The following is a 19,093-nucleotide window of genomic DNA, read 5'->3' on the forward strand; positions in this document are numbered from 1 at the left end:
GGACACGCCCACTTGGGGGCGCGGCCTTCCTGGGCGGGAACTGTCAGGCTCACACTTGACCTCCTCACCTGTCACCGCGCCCGCTGCGCTTTCCTGCGCCTGGTGGGAGTCCCGGGGCCTGTTCCTCCAGTTTTTTTCCTGGCTCTTGGCCTTGGCTACTCCTCTTTCCGTTAACTCCACTGAGCCAGGACTTCTTTTATTTTATATTTTTATTAATTTAAAGAAAATGCATTGCATAGTTGACATAACTGATAATACTGGACTTTTTTCATTTTATCTTTATTTGAAGAAAATGCATTACATGGTTGACATAACTGATAATACTGGATTTTATTTTCAGTTTTATTTATTTAAAGAAAATGCAGTACATAGTAGACCTAATTGATAAAACTGGACTTTTTTCATTTTATTTTTATTTATTTAAAGGAAGTGTTTTGCGTAGTAGACCTAATTGATAAAACTGGACTTTTTTCATTTTATTTTTATTTATTTAAAGAAAGTGTTTTGCGTAGTAGACCTAATTGATAAAACTGGACTTTTTTTCATTTTATTTTTATTTATTTAAAGAAAGTGCATTACATAGTTGACATAACTGATAATACTGGACTTCTTTTTTTTTTTGTTTTGGTTTTGTGGTCATACCCGGCAGTGCTCAGGGATTCCTCCTAGCTCTGTTGAGCCAGGACTTCTGAAGGTCAGACACATACAAAAATATTCTGATCAAGGTCCCTAAGTGTAAGATGAGGGGCTGAATGAAGTGCTTGCTTTGCATGAGGCAGATACCTGGTTCCAATCCCCAGTTATTCCTAGGATCTCCCCAAACATCCCCAGGAGTGATCTCTTAGCACATAGCCTTGAGCATCCCCAAAATGTTCTTTCCAGGTTTGCCTGCAAAGTAATTTGCATTCTCCTACCACCACGCCCTAGAGGAAAAGGCTTTGTGCTACCACTACAATGCTATGTTAGAAGCAAAATGTCACCATGCCTGCTAGACTGAATTCACTGGCTACAAATAACAGGACTGCCCTACAGGGCAGCCCAGTTGATGTGGGGCTGTGGCACCTGACTGTGCTTATGGTTTACGTCTGACAAGGGAATCACATGTGGTGGTGTTCAGGGGACCAAATGCCATGCTGGGGAACAAATGCTGGTCAACTACTTGCAAGGTGATCAGCTTAACATCCTGTGGTTTGGGGGCCACAACCAGCGATGGCCAAGATCAGCCCTGGCAGTTCTGGGGGCCCATATATATGGCATTTGCCTTTTTGTTGTACTATCTTTCTAGCCTCGCAATCAGTGCTTCTTATGTGGCACACCTTTGCTCTGTCCTGCTTCAATCCTACAGTAGCAGAGATTAAAGATGTACCTAAAGCCAAATAATTTAAGGGGGATGCTTAGGTATTATGTGTAAAAAAAGTTTTATTACTTATACGGCAGTTACGGTGTATTTTGCATCCATGTTAACCAGAAAACTGTCCATGCCTTGGATCCAAAGAAGTATCACAGCGGGTAGGGAGGGCGTTTGCCTCGCACACAACCAACCTGGCTTCAATCCCTGGCATCCCATATGGTCCCCCAAGCCTGCCAGGTGTGCTTTCTAAGCGCAGATCCAGGAGTAACCCCAAAACTAAAATAAAGATCTGTCCACGTCTTTACTTCTCGGGACATGAGGGGAGGGGACATCTGGCTATGCTCAGGGCTGACTCCTGGCTGTGCTGAGATCACTCAGCATTGGGGGACCATATGGAATGCTGAGATGGAAGCTGGGTCAGCAGCATGCAAGAAAAATGCCCTACCCACTGTACTTTGTGTCTTCTATAATTTGTATGTATGTGTGGCACACCCAACAGTACAGGACTTACTCCTGGTTCTGTCCTCAGGGATCATTCCTGATGTTCCTCAGGTGAGCCTGGGTCCTGTATGAGCTTGCAATGAGTACCTGGCAGTGCTCAAGGCCACGGATTTCTGTACAGTGGTCGGCAAGCTGCAGCTCTCGAGCCACATGCAGATCTTTACACTTTTTTTTTTTTTTTTTTGGTTTTTTGGGCCACACCCGGCGGTGCTCAGGGGTTACTCCTGGCTGTCTGCTCAGAAATAGCTCCTGGCAGGCACGGGGTACCATATGGGACACCGGGATTCGAACCAACCACCTTTGGTCCTGGATCGGCTGCTTGCAAGACAAACGCCGCTGTGCTATCACTCCAGGCCCAGATCTTTATACTTTTTAATGCGGCTCTTCTGTTCCCGGGTGGCCGCTCCAGGAGTCAGGACTCTGCTCCTAGCCTCTGTCAGTGCTCGCCCTGTGTGGCTCACAAAATAAATTTCAATCATGGTTTTGGCGAGATTTGGCTCAGTTGAAAAAAAAGGTTGCCCACTACTGGTCTAGGATTACAACGGTGGACAGAAAATACAAATCTGTACTTCCAATCACAACAAATATGTGCTCAATATGTTGGGCTCTTCAAAACACTACCTAGGGGCCAGAGCAATAACACAGCTGTGGGAGTTTGCCTTGCCTGTAGCTGACCTAGGATGGCCCTGGGTTCGATCCCCGGGCATACTATATGGTCTGCCGAGTCTGCTAGGAGCAATTTCTGAGCAGAGCCAGAAGTAACCCCTAAGCACTGCCAGGTGTGCCCCCCCCAAAACCAAACAAAACAATACCGAAACCAGGGCCAGAGCCTGTATAGTGGGCAGGGCATTTGCCTTACATGCAGCCAACCTGAGTTCACTCTCTGGCATAAGATCAGGAGTGATCCCTGAGCTCAGAGCCAGGAGTAAGCCTGGAATACTGCCAGGCATGGCCCCAAAACTAGAGGAAAAACAGACCGTTACCTACACCATCATGTTCTGCAGGAAACTGTGGGAGCCATAGTCCACATAACACAGCTACCATCACCATTATTAGGGACTAGGCACCCTGTAGTACAATCTTCAAAGAGGAGAAAATGTTTCAGGAAATACACCTTTATCCTGTTTATCATTTGGTACCAAGCACAGCAAGGCATCAACCTGCTAGTGACAACAGGTGGGGAACTGACTTGCTGTATGAATGAGTAAGTGGGGCAGTCCAGAGTCACAGTCAGTTCTAAGAGCAGAAACTGATGACAAGCCTGGGTCTGCTTGCTCTCAGGGCCTTGCATGCACTGACCTTTGTTCGATCCCTGACATCCCATCCCATATGGTCCAAGCCCACAAGAAGTGATTATTTTTGTTTTGTTTTGTTTTGGGGCCATACCGGGTGATGCTCAGAGGTTACTCCTGGCTATGCACTCAGAAGTTGCTCGTGGTTGGGGAACCATATGGGATGCTGGGGTATCAAACCGTGGTTCGTCTTAGGCTAGTGCGGGCAAGGCAGACACCTTACCCCTTGAGTCACCACTTGAGCACAGAGCCAGCGGTAAGCCCTGAGCATTGCTGGATGTGACCCCAAAACAAACAAAAACAAAATTAAAACTTAACTCTCCATGATCTGGGCTCCACCCAAAGGTCCTGGCAGCAGTTCTTGACCACCACAGAAGAGGCACTGGAGAGCAGAGAAAGCTACCTACCCTCTCTCCCGAGTTTGGGATCCCTAAAAAAGTACCCAGAATCAACCCTTCAACCCCCCAAATCATTATACTTTTATTTCTCCTCTGGGAGCAAGGATCTAAGCACAGCCTGACGCTCTAGGATAGAGAATAAAGCAGCAATTGTCCAGAATGAGGAGACTGCTGGGATACCCTCCCCCACGGGTCTGGAAATGGGAGCTACTACTTTAAAAGCCCACAGCAAGAGCAGTAGGGCTGGCCTAGGTAGGATGGAGAAGTGGCCTCAGATTGGTGCAGCATCCCGGTCTTGTCCTGGGGTCTCAGGGCCTCTGACACAGCTGCTGCCTATCTTCCTCAAGGTCTGCACCCCCGCCATCGGACTGCTCAGGTGCCCCTGCGCAAGTTCATGAGCAGGTCCCGCTGCAGCCCCGTCTCCAGGTTGCTAGTGAGCCTGGTCGTGGGTGGGTCGGTGAGCAGAGTCAGTTTGTTGAAAACCCCTCGGCCAAAGTAGTCAGCAATCACCGAGAAGCTGTCATTGGAGCACTTGAGCTGCAGGGAGAGAGGGAGGGAGGGAAGCGTTAGAGCCTAGCCTAGGCCTAGCTGGCCTCAAGGAGTGGCATGTGTAGGCACCAGGCCTCACTTGCTCGCAGGCCCGCCTGTCCACCTATCCAGCCCCCTGCACCTGGTGCTGGAACTGATCGTGGAGGTCTCGCTTCTGTTCCTGGGCACGGATCATGTCCATGACCTTGCGGTTCTCCGGGAGGCAGGTGGGGCAGTCAGCGTCACTCTCTGAGTAGCTCTCAAAGCAGTGCTGGTGGAAGGAGTGGCCGCACAGGAAGTGCACGGAGGGCAGCTCCAAGGCACTGTTACAGATGCTGCACTTGGTCTTCTGGAAGATTTTTGGGCTGTGCAGGGAAGACCAGGGCAGGGTGTCAGTTTGAGGCAGGGCCAAAGTCAAATGCAGAGAAAAGGCAGCTGGCGCTGAGGACAGAGCCCTTCTCTGGGGTCTGCACCGCTCCTCACGTAAAATGCCAGGGTAGGGCATCCTTCCAGAAAGCACCACTGACCAGAGGGTCTCAGGTCTTTCCTTCCTGGTGAGCCTTTGGCAGCCTTAGAAATTATTGCACCGAAATGATTGGGCCAAAGCCTTGCATGCAGCTATACAGCTGACCCGGGTTCAATCCTCAGCATCCTCTGTGGCCTCCTAAGCCTACCAGGAATGATTTCTTCTTTTTTATTTTTGTTTTTGGTTTTTGGGTCACACCTGGCAGCACTCAGGGGTTACTCCTAGCTCTACGCTCAGAAATCGCTCCTGGCAGGCTTAGGGGACCATATGGAATGCCGGGATTTGAACCACCGACCTTCTACATGCAAGGCAAACACCTTACCTCCATGCTATCTCTCTGGCCCCTTATAAACTTCTTTTTTTAGTTTTTGGGTCACACATGTCAGCACTCAGGGGTTACTCCTGGCTCCATGCTCAGAAATCACACCTGGCAGGCTTGGGAGACCATATGGGATGCCAGGATTCAAACCAATGACCTTCTGCATGAAAGGCAAATGCCTTACCTCCATGCTATCTCTCCATCCCCCCAGGAATGATTTCTGAGTGCAGAGCCAAGATAAGCTCTGAGTACGGCAAGATGTGACCCAAAAAAAAAAAAAAAAACCAAAACAAAACAAAAAAGAAATGATCACACCCAGGTCAGAGATAGTGCAGCAGATTGGGCTCTTGTCTTGCACAAAGTAGACCTGGGTTCGACTGCCAGCATCAGATATGGTTCCCTGAGCTCTGCCAGGAGTGATCCCTGAGCACTGCAGGGTTTGGCCCCAAACAAGGCACAAAACCACACCCACCCTCTCTTTCCCCTCCTCCAAGGAGCTTCTCTTTAGAACTTATTACCACTAGGGGGCCACACAGAGGCTGAAAGGATTGAGCACAGGTTATGCCAGGCAGGAGGCTGGTTGGATCCCCAGAACCACAGAGGGTTCCCACTGTGGTAGAGTACTGACAGGAGCAGCTTTCAAGCACAAAGCCAGAAGTCCCTGAGCACCGCTAGGTGTAGCCCAAGCCCCCTTTTCCCCCAAAGTTACTCCCATCTAATATTGGAATAACCAGAGTTCATTCTATTCAGGATATTCTCTGCTGGTGCTTATCACTCATTAGGTGGATGCACCTTTGTATTGGTCCTTACCCTTCCTGTTTTCCACCCCAGGGTATAGTCTCTGGCTTCCCAGGGTCTCAGGGAGAAACTGCTTGTGGTTTCAGGCAAGCATCCTACTTGCTGTGCTCTATCTCCTGCCAATCTTATATATTTTACAATATAAAAGACCAATGAGGGTAGCCCCTGAGCGTTGCTAGGTGTGACCCAAAAACTTAAAAAAAAAAAAAAAAAAGAATATTCTAAAGAACTATCCTCTTTCTGTTAAGATTTTGGTTTTTTGGGGGGTACCAGGGACCATCCCATGTGATCCTGGGGATTGAAATGGGTCAAAGAGATGCAAGACAAGTGCCTTATCCCCAGTACTATCTCTCCTATCCCAAGACAGATGATCAATCGACCCTCAGTTATTTACTGGAAACGAATTGACCCCATGATTCTCTGTGAAGAGTTTAATGCGCCCCCAGGAAGGGAGAAACACCATCCTCAGGAGGCTAGGATGATGCTCCAGAGGCCCAGCACCTGCTCTGCTTGTGTGAGGCCTGGGTCTTAAGCCCACCTCTGTCTTCCTTCCCCTTACCCAGCATCCTCAGGTATGGCCCTCCCCCAACCCTACCACCATGGACCCCAACCAGCTCAGCCGTGCACGTTGCCCCAGGTCAGCACCTCTCCTTGAGCTCCTGAATCTCCTGGCGGATACGCGTGGTCTCCTCCCGGTACCGCCGCACCCGAAGCTCGTCCTGAGCGATCTGCTGGCTCTGCTTCTGCAGCTTCTGCACCAAGTAGTCCCGGATTACCGAGAGGGTGGCGGTGGAGTTGTGGGCCAGGGTCTGCACCACTGCCGTGGGGATCAACAGGAAACAGGATGAAGCCAGGGTGGCCCGAAACATCTCCACACAAAAACACACAGAATCAAAACCCGTGTCCCACATCCTCGGACGTCCCTGATACCTAGGAGGGGAGGCATGAGGTTCTTGTTCTCGATGTGCTTAAGCACGGCAGCTACGTACTCCTTGCAGTCTTCCTCCTTGCGGGCAAAGTAGCTGAGCGCCTGCTCCCACAAAGAGGGTTCCTGTTCCCCATGGCGCTCGCATACGGCGATCACCTGTCGGTACTGCTCGTGCTGCATGTGGTAATGCATGATCTGCTGAAACCTGTGGGGTGGGGAAGCAGCCCTTAGATGCAGTCCCTGGCTCTACTCCTCAGCCCGACTTCAGCCCTGTAGACACTGGCCCCGTCCCTCAGTTCCACACCCTCGGACCCTGGCTGGCTCCACCCCTCCCACCATGCCCCACCCACTCACAGCTTCCCCTGTTCATAAAGGTACAGAACCCCATCCTGGAAGTCGTGCATCTGGCACAGGACCAAGGCTTTGTCAAAGACGTCGCAGAAACGGCCACTCTTGAGCAGGGAAATGGCCTCTGCATGAAGCTTCTCTTTGACCTGGGGAGGGAGGACAGAGTTGCTGGACCTGAAAGAAAGGCTTCACACACTTCCTCTCTTCGGTTTAGTTCCTCCACCCTGAGGCAACCCCAGAAAATGAGGGTGGTTTGAAGTCGTTGCAGCTGGGTGTGCTGTCACTGCTCAGCACATTCCTCTGGCAGCTGTGGCCAGCCCTCACCTGGGGATCCTTCTCGTGCGCCCAGTTCTGCAGACGCAGCTCCAGGAGCGTGTCGTAGATACCCTGTGGTGAGTCAGGCTGCACTTCACTCATGTGCTCCAAGAAGGCCTTGAGCTCTCGTGGGTTATTGGCAAAGATGGGTATGAACTCCTCAGAGTTGGCCTGAAACGGGATAGAGGAGGCCAAGTTGGGGAGGAGGGACAGGCTACCCAGAAAATGATCCCCCACCTGCCCGATGATTTCCCCAGGCCTCACTCACCCTGACACCCAGGGCCTCCCGATCACTGCGGCCCTCAAGGCTGAGGCCATGGTTGGTGCAGAGGCCCTTCAGCAGCTGGGTGGTCTGCTCAGGAATGTGGTGCATGAGGGTCTTGCCGTAGCGCTTCATGTTGCTCTCGGCCTGCTCAAAAGGCAGCTTGCCGATGTACCGAAGTGCTTCCTGGTAATTCTGTGCAGAGGTGTGGGCCAGAATGAGCAAGTTCCCTGCCTCTCCCTCCAGCTGCAAGCCCTGGTCACACATCAGGGTTGGCCTCACTGACCTTGATGTCCTCTAGCTGGATCTTCAAGTACCACTCATGGTGGGCATGGTTCTCTGCCAGGTAGAGGGCATGGGAGTAATAGCCCGCCTGCCGGAGGACCTTGATGGCCGTCTCCACATCAAAGTGGACCTCAGTCTCACTCTTTGTCTACCGGGGACAGATCACAACAAGAGCCTCAGGTCAGCAGGAGAGTGAAACACAGTTAAAGATGCTGATGTTGGGGCCGGGTAGGTGGCGCTGGAGGTAAGGTGTCTGCTAGCCAAGGAAGGACCGCGGTTCGATCCCCCGGCGTCCCATATGGTCCCCCCAAGCCAGGGGCGATTTCTGAGCACATAGCCAGGAGTAACCCTTGAGCGTCAAACGGGTGTGGCCCAAAAACAAAACAAAACAAAAAAAAAGATGCTGATGTTAGGATCAGAGCGATAGCACAGTGGGGTGGGCATTTGCCTTGCATGCACCTGACTCTCATTCGATTTCTGGCATCCCATATGGTCCCGAGCCCGCCAGAAGAGATTCCTGAGTGCAAAGCCAGGAGTAACCACTGGGTTTGGCCCCCCCCCCAAAAGAGGTACTGATATTAGAGATAGTCTGAGGCACAAGGTGCTTGCCTTGCAATGCAGCTGACCCCATTTAGATCCCCAGCCTCATGTAGGGTCACCTGAGATCCATCAGGGGTCACTCCTGACATGGGCACAGGCAAAATTGCTGGTGCTGTTCGTTTGTTTGTTTGTTTGGGGGCCATACTCATCAATGCTCAGGGATTATTACTGGCTCTGCACTCAGGAATCACCATATGGGATGCCAGGATTGAAACTGGGTGGGGTGCATGCTAGTCAAATGCCCTCCCCGATGTGCTATCACTCTGGCCCACACCATTGGTATTGGGGTGGGGGGTTGTGCCACACCCGTTGATACTCAGGGGTTCCTCTGAGGGCTATGAATTCAGAAACCACTCCTGGCTTGGGGGACTATATGGGAGGCCAGGGGCTCAAACTGCGGTCCATCCTGGGTTCGCGCATGCAGTGCAAAAGCCCTACTGCTTGCACCACCGCTCCAACCCCAATACACGAGGTTTTAAGAAAAACATTTTACCCAACCTCTCCATTTCTAAGAACCAGAGACCTTCCATATCCCTGCTATTAGTGGATTCTTCTGGAGACAAAGGCTCCCCCAGTGCCCACATGCCTGTGTTGTGGCAGAAAGGAAGGTTTGGTCTCATAAAAGGGGGGGGCATGGGGAGACAGCTCAAAGGGCTGAACATACACTCTGCATGTGGGAGGCCCAGGCATGCTCCTGGAAACACAGGGTCCTCCAAGCACAGCTGGAAGTGACCTCTCACCCACGCAAAGTGTCGGGATTAACTCAGCACTACCAGGCATGGCTCCAACACCAAAGAAGCGGGAGGAGGGATGGCACAATATGATGCAGGTGACCTGGGTTTGACTCCGGTTCTGCATGATCCCCAGAGCACTGTCTGGTGTGACCCCCCCAAACCAAAAGGCAAACTGGGGAGCTGGGAGAAAAGCAGCAGAATGCTACTTGTCTTTGCAGTTCATAGACCCCAGAACCCTGGCCCAGAAAGAAGGACAAGCCCATGTCACCCTGTCCCCTACACCATCTGTCCTCTTGTGTAAGAACAAGACCTTGGATGCCTCCTGCCCCAGACCACACCTTGATGAACTCCTCCAGCTTGGAGCTGTCCTTGAGTTTGGTGTAACAGTTGAGCAGCAGGGTGGTGTGGTCGGCATTAGCCAGCGACTGGCGGTGCAGGGTCTGTAGATATGCCGTCAGGTTGTGGATGCGCTGAGCATCCAGGAACTTGCGGATCACGTAGGATGGCTCCAACTTCCCGATAGTTCTAGGAAGACATGGGTGTCACGGTAGCTTGGTCAGCATGCTTGGCAAAAAACGTTCCCCAGTGAGAGGAACTACTGGCAGATCTTGAAATGCAAAAGGATTCAGTGAGCCTGGATGAGATCTGAGTCTGCACTTCAGGACACTGTCCTGCATGCAAGGCAAATTCCCTGCCTCCATGCTATCTCTTTGGTCCGTTTCCATTCTTAGCCATGTTAGGCAGCTCCTAGGGCCATGCATTTCCTGGGGCCCATAGACTAATGATGTCAGCATGCAGAAAGACAGTGGTTCGAATCCCGGCATCCCATATGGTCCCCCGGGACTGCCAGGAGCGATTTCTGAGCGTAGAGCCAGGAGTGACTCCCTGAGCACTGTTGGGTGTGACCCTCCCCCCCAAAAAAGTAGAATGGCAACAGACCTGAAAGCCTGTTGCCAGTGCAGATATTCCCAGGAATTAATATCAAAGCAAAAGTGGAGTCAAGAAATGAATTCCAGGGGCCGGTGAGGTGGTGCTAGAGGTAAGGTGTCTGCCTTGCAAGCGCTAGCCAAGGAAGGATCGCAGTTTATCCCCCGGCGTCCCATATGGTCTCCCCAAGCCAGGGGCAATTTCTGAGCACTTAGCCAGGAGTAACCCTTGAGCATCAAACGGGTGTGGCCCAAAAAAGAAAATAAATAAATAAATAAATAAATAAATAAATAAATAAATAAATAAATAAATAAATAAATAAAAAGAAATGAATTCGGGCCCGGAGAGATAGCACAGCGGCATTTGCCTTGCAAGCAGCCGATCCAGGACCAAAGGTGGTTGGTTCGAATCCCGGTGTCCCATATGGTCCCCCGTGCCTGCCAGGAGCTATTTCTGAGCAGACAGCCAGGAGTAACCCCTGAGCATCGCTGAGTGTGGCCCAAAAACCAAAAAAAAAAAAAAAAAAAAAAAAAAAAAAAGAAATGAATTCCAATGGGGCCAGAGAGATAGCATGGAGGTAAGGCGTTTGCCTTTCATGCAGAAGGTCATCGGTTCAAATCCCGGCATCCCATATGGTCCCCTGAGCCTGCCAGAAGCGATTTCTGAGCATGGAGCCAGGAGTAACCCCTGAGCACTGCTAGGTGTGACCCAAAAACCAAAACAAAACAAAACAAAACAAAGAAATGAATTCCTGGGGCCAAAGCAGTAGCACAGCAGATAGGGCATTTGCCTTACATGCAGCTGATCCAGGTTTGATCTCTGTCATCCCACATGGTCCCAAGCCTGTCAGGAGTAATTCCTGAGTACAGAGCCAGGAGTAACCTGAGCACCACAAGGTGTGTCCCCAAAACAAAACAAAACAAATAAAAAAGAACTCCTAGGCTGGAGTAATAGTACAGTAGGGAGAGCATCTGCCCTGTATATGGCTCACCTAGGTTCAATCCCTGGCACCCCAAATGGTCCCGAGCACCTCCAGGAGTGATTCTTGAGCAGAGTGCCAGGAGTAACCCCAGAGCAAGTCAGGTATGGCCCAAAAACCAAAGGAAAAAGAAATGAATCCCTGGGACCGGAGAGATAGCATGGAGGTAAGGCGTTTACCTTTCATGCAGAAGGTCATCGGTTCGAATCTCGGCGTCCCATATGGTCCCCCGTGCCTGCCAGGGGCAATTTCTGAGCATGGAGCCAGGAAAAAACCCTGAGCATTGCCGGGTGTGACCCAAAAACCACAAAAAAAAAAAAAAAAAAGAACCACAGCCATAGCGTGGTAGAGCATTTGCCTTGGATGCAGCCAACCTGGGTTTAATCACTGGTATCTCATATGATCCTCTAAGCCTGCCAGGAGTAATTTCTGAGCACAGAGCCAGGAGTAACCTCTAAGCAATGCCAATAACTCAAAAACAAACAAACAAAAAGGGGCTGGAGAAATAGCATGGAGGTAAGGCATTTGTCTTTCATGCAGAAGGTCATTGGTTCGAAACCCGGCATCCCATATGGTCCCGAGCCTGCCAGGAGTGATTTCTGAGCATGGAGCCAGGAGCCCTGAGCGCTGCCAGGTGTGACCCCCCCCCTTCCCCCCCCCCCAAAATAAATGAATCCCCTTTCTCTTTAAAGAACCAGGTCAAGGGCCAAAGAGATAATGCAGCATGTAGAGGTACTTGCTTGGCTCACCAACACCCAGATTTGATCCCAGCTTCAGCCTCTGGGCACCTGTCCTCACACCCTGATTCTGGCCTCAAGCACCTCCAGACTGACCGGATATACTGTTGCACAGCCCCATCATGGTTGCCCTTGCTATAGAGATGGTCTCCATACTGCATGAAGATCTGGGCCAGTCCATCGCTATCCAAGTGCTGGCTCTTGGCTAGGTTAATGGCCATCTCAAAGAGGTTTTTCTTAAACAGCATCTAGAAGGGGAGAGAAATAGGGTCACTGATGAGAGTCCTAGGCAGAGACCTTCCCAGCATCTGCCTACACGGGGTCCAAATAGTCCTGGAGTTCTGGTATACTCAAGTCGGGGACAAGCTGGACCCCAAGCCCACTCACAGGCTCCCGACCACACCTCCCCATTTCATTCCCTACCCAGGCCTCAATCCAGGCTACTTCCTGTCACTCCACACCCTGATGCCTAGGGAGATGGGCCCACAGGAGAGGAGAAAACTTGGCCAGAGCGACTCAGGGCTCCTGTTCCTCTAGTTGCTGGGGGATGGCCATGGCCAGCTCTGGGAACCTGGGGGCCTTGCCTCCAGTTTGGTCTGTGTGTCCTTCTCCTGCAGTGCGTGGACCCGCCCATCCCGCGTCAGCACGTACAAGGAACCCCATTCGGCTAGCACGTCCACCACATCCTCGAAGGTGGCACTATAAGCAATGAACTTGTTGCACAGGTCGTAGATGTTGAGAATCTGCTTGTCCGAGCTCTGCGAGTCAGTGCCCGTGAAATCGGACCTGGGTGGGGAAGCCACAACATCAGGGATTTAGACTAGTTCTTTCTGTGTCCTTTGCATCTCCCATTGACCCTCGGTTGTCTGTCTACTCCTCCCCAGAACAAGCCCTATGTACCCCTCCAGCAGCTCACCCCATGGACTCCAGCACTGACCCCTCAGTCACAAGAGAATAAAGTCAATAGAAGTCAATAAAGAGAGTGGGCAGAGGCCGGAGAGATAGCACAGTGGTAGGGCATTTGCCTTGCATGCAAGCAGATTGTGATTCGAATCCCAGCATCCCATATGGTCTCGAGTCTGCCAGGGGTGATTTCTGAGTGTAGAGCCAGGAGGAACCCCTAAGGGCTGCCGGGTGTGACCCAAAAACAAACAAAAACAAAAACAAAAAGAGTGTGGGAAATGCACTTCCAAAGCCTGAGCACAGATCCCAGTTCCATCCCCAACACCCAACATGGTAACCTGAGTGCTCCTCACCCCTGGCCTCCAGGAATGATCACTGAGCAGTCAGGAGTAAGCCCTGAGCATCACTGTATGTGACCCCCACCAAAACAAAACCCATAAGCACAGTTTAATCCATTGCATAAACTACGTATGGTAGCTAACGTACCAGAGCTGGAATGATAGTACAGGGTAGGGTGCCTGCCTAGCATGTGGCCAAGCTGATTACTGCCAGGCATGATTAAAGAACTCAAGAGTCAGAAGTAACCCCTGAGCACTGCTGGGTGTGTCCTCCCCTCAAAAAAAAAAAAGACTGTACAGGGGCTGGAGACACAGTATAGTGGCTAAAATGCTTACTTTGTTACTAGGGTTCAATCCCTAGTAACCTATATGGTTCCCTGAATGTGCCAGGAGTAAACCCTAAGCAAAGCCAGGTGTGGCCCCCAAATCAAATCAAACATAAAAAGACTCATGTCAAAGTGCTCCCAAAGTGCTGCTGGAGGTGGACACTGAGGCTAGTACTGAAGGAAAGCCAGTATCTTAGCAGCCTCCACTCAGGCCACTCCCCAGAAGCCATCCCACACTGTGGCGTGGCATCTGCACTGCCTGAGTTCTTTGCTCCTCATCCCTTGTTCCCCTGTCTAATTCAGACTGGAGAGGGAAACCAATAGTACTAAACCCCAAATTCCCTAGAGCCTTCTAGTGCCCCAGGGCTAATCAGTCAATGCTAGAGCAAAAACATCACAAACTGAAAGGTTGAACAAGGACCATACTTCTATCGCTGGGATTGTCTATGGTCCCCTGAACACTGGGAGGAGACTGTGCACTGTCAGAAGGAGCCCTCCAGTTCCTCCCACTCAAAAATCACCAACTTTCTTGGTTCTGGAGCGACAGTACAGAGATTAGGGCATGTGTGTTGTATATAGCCATCCAGGGTTCAGTCCCCAGCATCTCATGGTGCTCTGAGCATCGGCAAGGTGTGGCTCCCCACCAAAAGAAAAGCATCTCTCAATGAAAACTTTATCAATCTAGGCCAGTGGTTATGAACTGCCCATCTGCAGGTTAATACCGGTTCTCGGGGATGAAAGGGGAAAAATCCCCAGGTTTAACATAAGCAGAATCTACACAAAATGGAAGCAGAAACTGGATAGATCTGTTCATCAAGCTTTTACAATCAGGACAACATTGGGCCGGTGACCAAAGCTGGTGACTACAGCAGGCAGGGCACTTACCTTGCCCCAGGTTCAATTCATATCACCCTAGATGGTTCCCCGAGCCCCACAAGGAGTGACAATCCCTGAGTACAGAGCCAGGAGGAAGCCCTGAGCACTACTAGCCCCCGAAACAAGACAAATCAGGTTAACTTGAGGGACAAGTCCAGCCGTCTCCTGGTTTACTTACTTGGGAGAAACCTTCCGGTCACGGGAAACAATGACCAGGTAGCCTCTGAACCAGTGTGCGATGAGCTTGTGGCCCTCAAAGGCGAAACAGGGTCCCCGTTCATCGGGCTGGTACAAATAGACACACTCGTCCCCGGCCACGATGAACTGCAGGTCTTGGGAAGGGTCACTCAGGGCTGAGCAGCGCAGGCCGCAACCGTGCGTGTCCAGTTCCACACGTGGGGAATCTCTCCCAGAGACTATATAGGACTGAGAGGACAGGGGAAGGGGTTAGTGCACCCTTCAAGGCACTGATTCTTTTGCCATGAAGCAGCTCCATCTCTGAATGTGCTTCACCCCTCTTTAGCATTCAGACTCGCCCAGCGGCCTGCCGCCTCTATTACCCACCGAGCTATCCCCAAGCTGCACAGCGATCTAATTTCCTTCCCTGCTGCTGCTACTACTACCTATGCCAGGAGTTCTGCAAATAAGACACAATCATATTTTACTGTTCTACCCAAAAGCTGTTCAGGCAAGAGTAAACCATTATAAATCACAGCATCAGGGAGCTAGAGACACAGGACAGAGGGTCAGGTGCTTGTTCTACAGCCAGCTCACCCTGATTCAGTCCCTGAAACCTCCTATGGTCCCTCAAGCCCCACAAAGAGTGATCCCTAAGCACAGAGCCAGAAATAAGCCCTGAGAACCAACAGGTGTGGCCCCAAAGTCAAAAACAAAATATAAACGATAGCAATAGAAATCAGAAAAGAAGCCACCCGTCCAATCTCTCTAACAAGGTAGCTAAAAGGCCAATTCTGATCTCTGAGGATAAGCCCTGTGCTTTACCACCACTAATTCTAAGTCTTCCCCATATCCTTGTGAAGATAGTAAGCACTGGGCAAATGATTCAAGGCACCAAGATAAGAGTGCAAGACTTCTCTCCAATCTGTTCTTTACCCTGGTCCCCTGAGCTGTGGAGAAAACTTGCCCTGAGTGACTAGTAATGGTGGTTCCCTTCATACCTGAACATTCTCTGTTGTCACCACGAATAGGTGAGTGGTCTTTCCAGCTTGGCGAAAAGCCAGGCCAGTGACAGGGTAGTTACCCTTGTGCAAGATCTGAGTCTTGCTATGTCTGTCCCGGGTAATGTCTCCTTTGTTCAATGTCACACTGCCATCGGTAAAACCTGCAAGACAGCAAAAAAGTGGCTCACTGAGGTTGAAAAGCTCAAGAACCACAGAAAGGGTGAAACACCCATTAAAGGCAACGTTCCTTTTTTTTTTTTTTTTTTTTTGGTTTTTGGGCCATACCCGGTGACGCTCAGGGGTTACTCCTGGCTATGCACTCAGAAGTTGCTCCTGGCTTGGAGGACCATATGGGATGCCGGGGATCGAACTTCGGTCCTTCCTAGGCTAGCACTGGCAAGGCAGACACCTTACCTCTAGCGCCACCGTGCTGGCCCCAAAGGCAACATTCTTTTTTGTTTGTTTGCTTGTTTGTTTTTGTTATTGGGTCACATCTGGCAGTGCTCAGGGGTTACTCCTGGCTCTATGCTCAGAAATCGCTCCTGGCAGGCTCAGGGAACCATATAGGATGCCTGGATTCGAACCACCAACCTTCTGCATGAAAGGCAAATGCCTTACCTCCATGCTACCTCTCTGGCCCCATCAAAGGCAACATTCTTTTTTTTTTTTTTTGGTTTTTGGGCCACACCCGGTAACGCTCAGGGGTTACTCCTGGCTATGCGCTCAGAAGTCGCTCCTGGCTTGGGGGACCATATGGGACGCCGGGGGATCGAACCTCGGTCCGTCTCCTAGGCTAGCGCAGGTAAGGCAGGCACCTTACCTCCAGTGCCACCGCCCGGCCCCCAAAGGCAACATTCTTAAACCAGAGAAACAGCAGAATAGTTAACATGCCCTGCATGTGGCTGACTTGGTTCAAACCCCATAAATACACAGTCCTATAAGCATTGCTGAGGTCAGCCCTAGAGAACCTCCAAGCATGCTGAGGTGGCCCTAGTGGTCTCTGGCTCTGAAGGGCCCAACCCGCATGACCCTAAGGCCCTTGCTTTGAACTGCCAGGCCACTTGGCAAAGAATCACTGGGAGGGGACCCTCCAGATCCCCTGGGGCATAACTTGGGAGGCCCCAAATATAAGATTGGGCTAAAAAGATAGTACAGGGGTTAAGGTACTTGCTTTGCATCTTACTGACCCCGGCACTACAAATAATACAAGGACAGCCAGGGGTCACTCTTGAGCAGAGCCAGGAACAGCTGCTGGGTGTGGGCCACAAAGTGGGTGAAAGAAATCATTTTGGTCTGTAGAGATAGCTTAATAACTGGAACACATACTTTATACAGAGGCCAGGGTTCTATTCCAGTATTTTATGGTCCTTCAAGCAGAATGAGGTACAAACCCAATTACCACCCAAATATGACCCAAAAACCAAAACAAACTCACTGACCCACTATTCAAGAACAAGACTAAATGCTTTCTCATTCCAAATTGTAGTATCTCAGAAACCTTGGTCATGGCCAGGGAAGTGACTCAGCAATGGAGCACATACCTGCCTCAAATGCCTAAGGCCCTGATTTCAATCCCCAGCACAACCGCCAATACCAGAACAACAGTATCTCAGTTGAGTACAACTCATGGAAAGGACACTTTGAAGAAGCAACTATGAAGAAAAGCTCTTGAGAACTTTGGTGTGTGAACACTGCCTTCTACTTACCAATGGCCATAAAGTTGAGATTTTCATGGACAGTCAGACAAGACACAACCGTTGGCTCTGTTCCTGGGATGGCAGGAAAGATCCGTGTACAGAGCGGATTGCCACCATCTCTCTTCTCCAGGTTCCAAATTTTTACCTGGAGACAGACGCCATTGAATATGAATGCCAGCCACTCCAACAACCATTTCCCAAGTTCCTGGGTCCTGTCTGGGACTCACCAGGGGATTGATGCCTTCTTCATCCTCACCAACCGATGCCAGGATACTGTGCTGCTTCAGCTGGTACAGGTGTGTCACTCGTAGTTTGTAGGCTTGGAAGCCTGTGAGCTGGAGAGAGCGGGGCAAGAACCAGATCTGGCCTTCCATATGTGCAGAGTAGTCAAGGAGCCTTCATCCCAAGGGGATATACCTAACCCAGCACCCAAGGGGCTGGAGCAAAAGTACAGTGGGTAGTGCTTTTGTCTTGCATGAGGTCAACCTGGGTTCCATCTCTGGAATCATGAGCACTGACAGGAATAATTCTGGAGTGCAGAGCCAGGAGAAAACCTTGAGCACCACCGGATGTGGCCCCAAAACAAACAGAACAGCTTCCAAGTAATCATATGCAAACTATTTTAATTTTTTTCAATAATTTTCCCTAAAGCTAGTTCCCAAGACCACCCACATTTAAAAATAAATGAAAAAGAGCTTAATGGCCACAATAAGAACAAAGCCTCAAAATAATGATCTCATATACATCCTGACCAACCCAAGGAAGGGAGATCCTGTCGTACTACCTACTTATCCCTTAAAGCCAATTTTCACCTACTTTTTTCTGTTGGTTTTTTGGAACACGAGGGGTGGGAGCTCAGGGGCTACTCCACAGGGGATCACTCCTAGCATGCTGAGGGTGCCCAGCTTGGAATCTGGTCTCTTGCATGCAATGCAAAAACTCAACCCCTGGAGCTCTCTCTCTCAGGCCTTGTTAAGCATTACTTCGACTGATTTGAAAAAATAACCTTGCCACATGACATTTTTCTACACCCCTCTGAAAGATAAAGAAAACAGGAGCCCAGCAAAGGTGACTGGACTTGCCCAAGAGTCGCATGGCCAAAGGACGGGAATGGACTTCCTTCTTTCTTCCCTCAGCACCCCCCAGCCAACCAAGGAGCACTGGGCCTGGGTGCCCATATAGAGGCGTGAGACACGAGCTCGGAGAGACAGATCCATGCCAGCCGAATCGTCTGGGGATTGGGGAGGGACGGAGGAAGGGGAAAGCACTAGAGGAAGGAAGGATATCTCCAAATACGAGACTCCCTCGGCCCGAGTCGCAGACGGTGATGCCGGGAGGGAGGCAGAGGAACTTAGACGCTGCGGGCCCAGAGACAGGCGCGGCGCCGGGCGTCGCCCCATCGTTGCTCAGCGGCTCCTTCACCAGCTCCTTGTCGAAGAAAACGAAACGGCGCCACTGCAGGTAGGCCGCCATCTTGGCCCACGGCGCCCTCCCCGGAGCGGGGGTCACGTGACGGGAGGGGCGGATCACGTGGTGGACTGGCGGGTCATGTGACTGTCCGGTTGATCATGTGACTTACGCTTCCGGCTTCCGGCGCCTTGTAGTCCAGGTGACAGCTGAGCGCGGTTGGGCGCTCTCCGATCGCCTAACGGCCTGCGGGACTTTTTTTGGCTGTCACTGCGCTGGTTCAAAGGCCAAGTCTTTGGAGCCAGACTCTAGATTTATTTCCTCCCTCTCCTAAACGACTGGGTAATGCAGGGAGCAGGATGCCAAGTGGCAGGGGAGCTTTGCCTAGGCTAGGGTGACCCGCCCTACTAGTAGTGAGTGAATTGTGTGTCCCTGATCTCTTTTTCTTTTTCTTTTTCTTTTTTCTTTTTGTTTTTTGGGTCATACCCAGCAGCGCTCAGGGATTACTCCTGGCTCCATGCTTAGAAATTGCTCCTG

General features: G+C 50.8%; 1 protein-coding gene across 1 annotated transcript; it reads right to left on the reverse strand.

The window, feature by feature from the left end:
- Window positions 1-3,599: 3,599 nt before the first annotated feature.
- Window positions 3,600-18,633, reverse strand: VPS11 (VPS11 core subunit of CORVET and HOPS complexes). The gene is made up of 16 exons (XM_049778160.1): window positions 18,432-18,633; window positions 17,377-17,521; window positions 17,159-17,294; window positions 15,450-15,613; window positions 14,450-14,697; window positions 12,413-12,614; window positions 11,925-12,076; window positions 9,524-9,710; window positions 7,853-7,999; window positions 7,573-7,761; window positions 7,314-7,475; window positions 6,996-7,135; window positions 6,644-6,846; window positions 6,359-6,530; window positions 4,213-4,435; window positions 3,600-4,079 (listed from the first exon to the last, which is right to left on the reverse strand). The coding sequence occupies exons 1-16, from the start codon at window positions 18,620-18,622 to the stop codon at window positions 3,915-3,917; spliced, it is 2,826 nt and encodes a 941-aa protein (XP_049634117.1). The 5' UTR covers window positions 18,623-18,633; the 3' UTR covers window positions 3,600-3,914.
- Between the last annotated feature and the right edge of the window lie 460 nt (window positions 18,634-19,093).

Source organism: Suncus etruscus, chromosome 8 (genome assembly GCF_024139225.1).
Source record: "Suncus etruscus isolate mSunEtr1 chromosome 8, mSunEtr1.pri.cur, whole genome shotgun sequence".
In the NCBI taxonomy this organism is placed as follows: Eukaryota; Metazoa; Chordata; class Mammalia; order Eulipotyphla; family Soricidae; genus Suncus; species Suncus etruscus.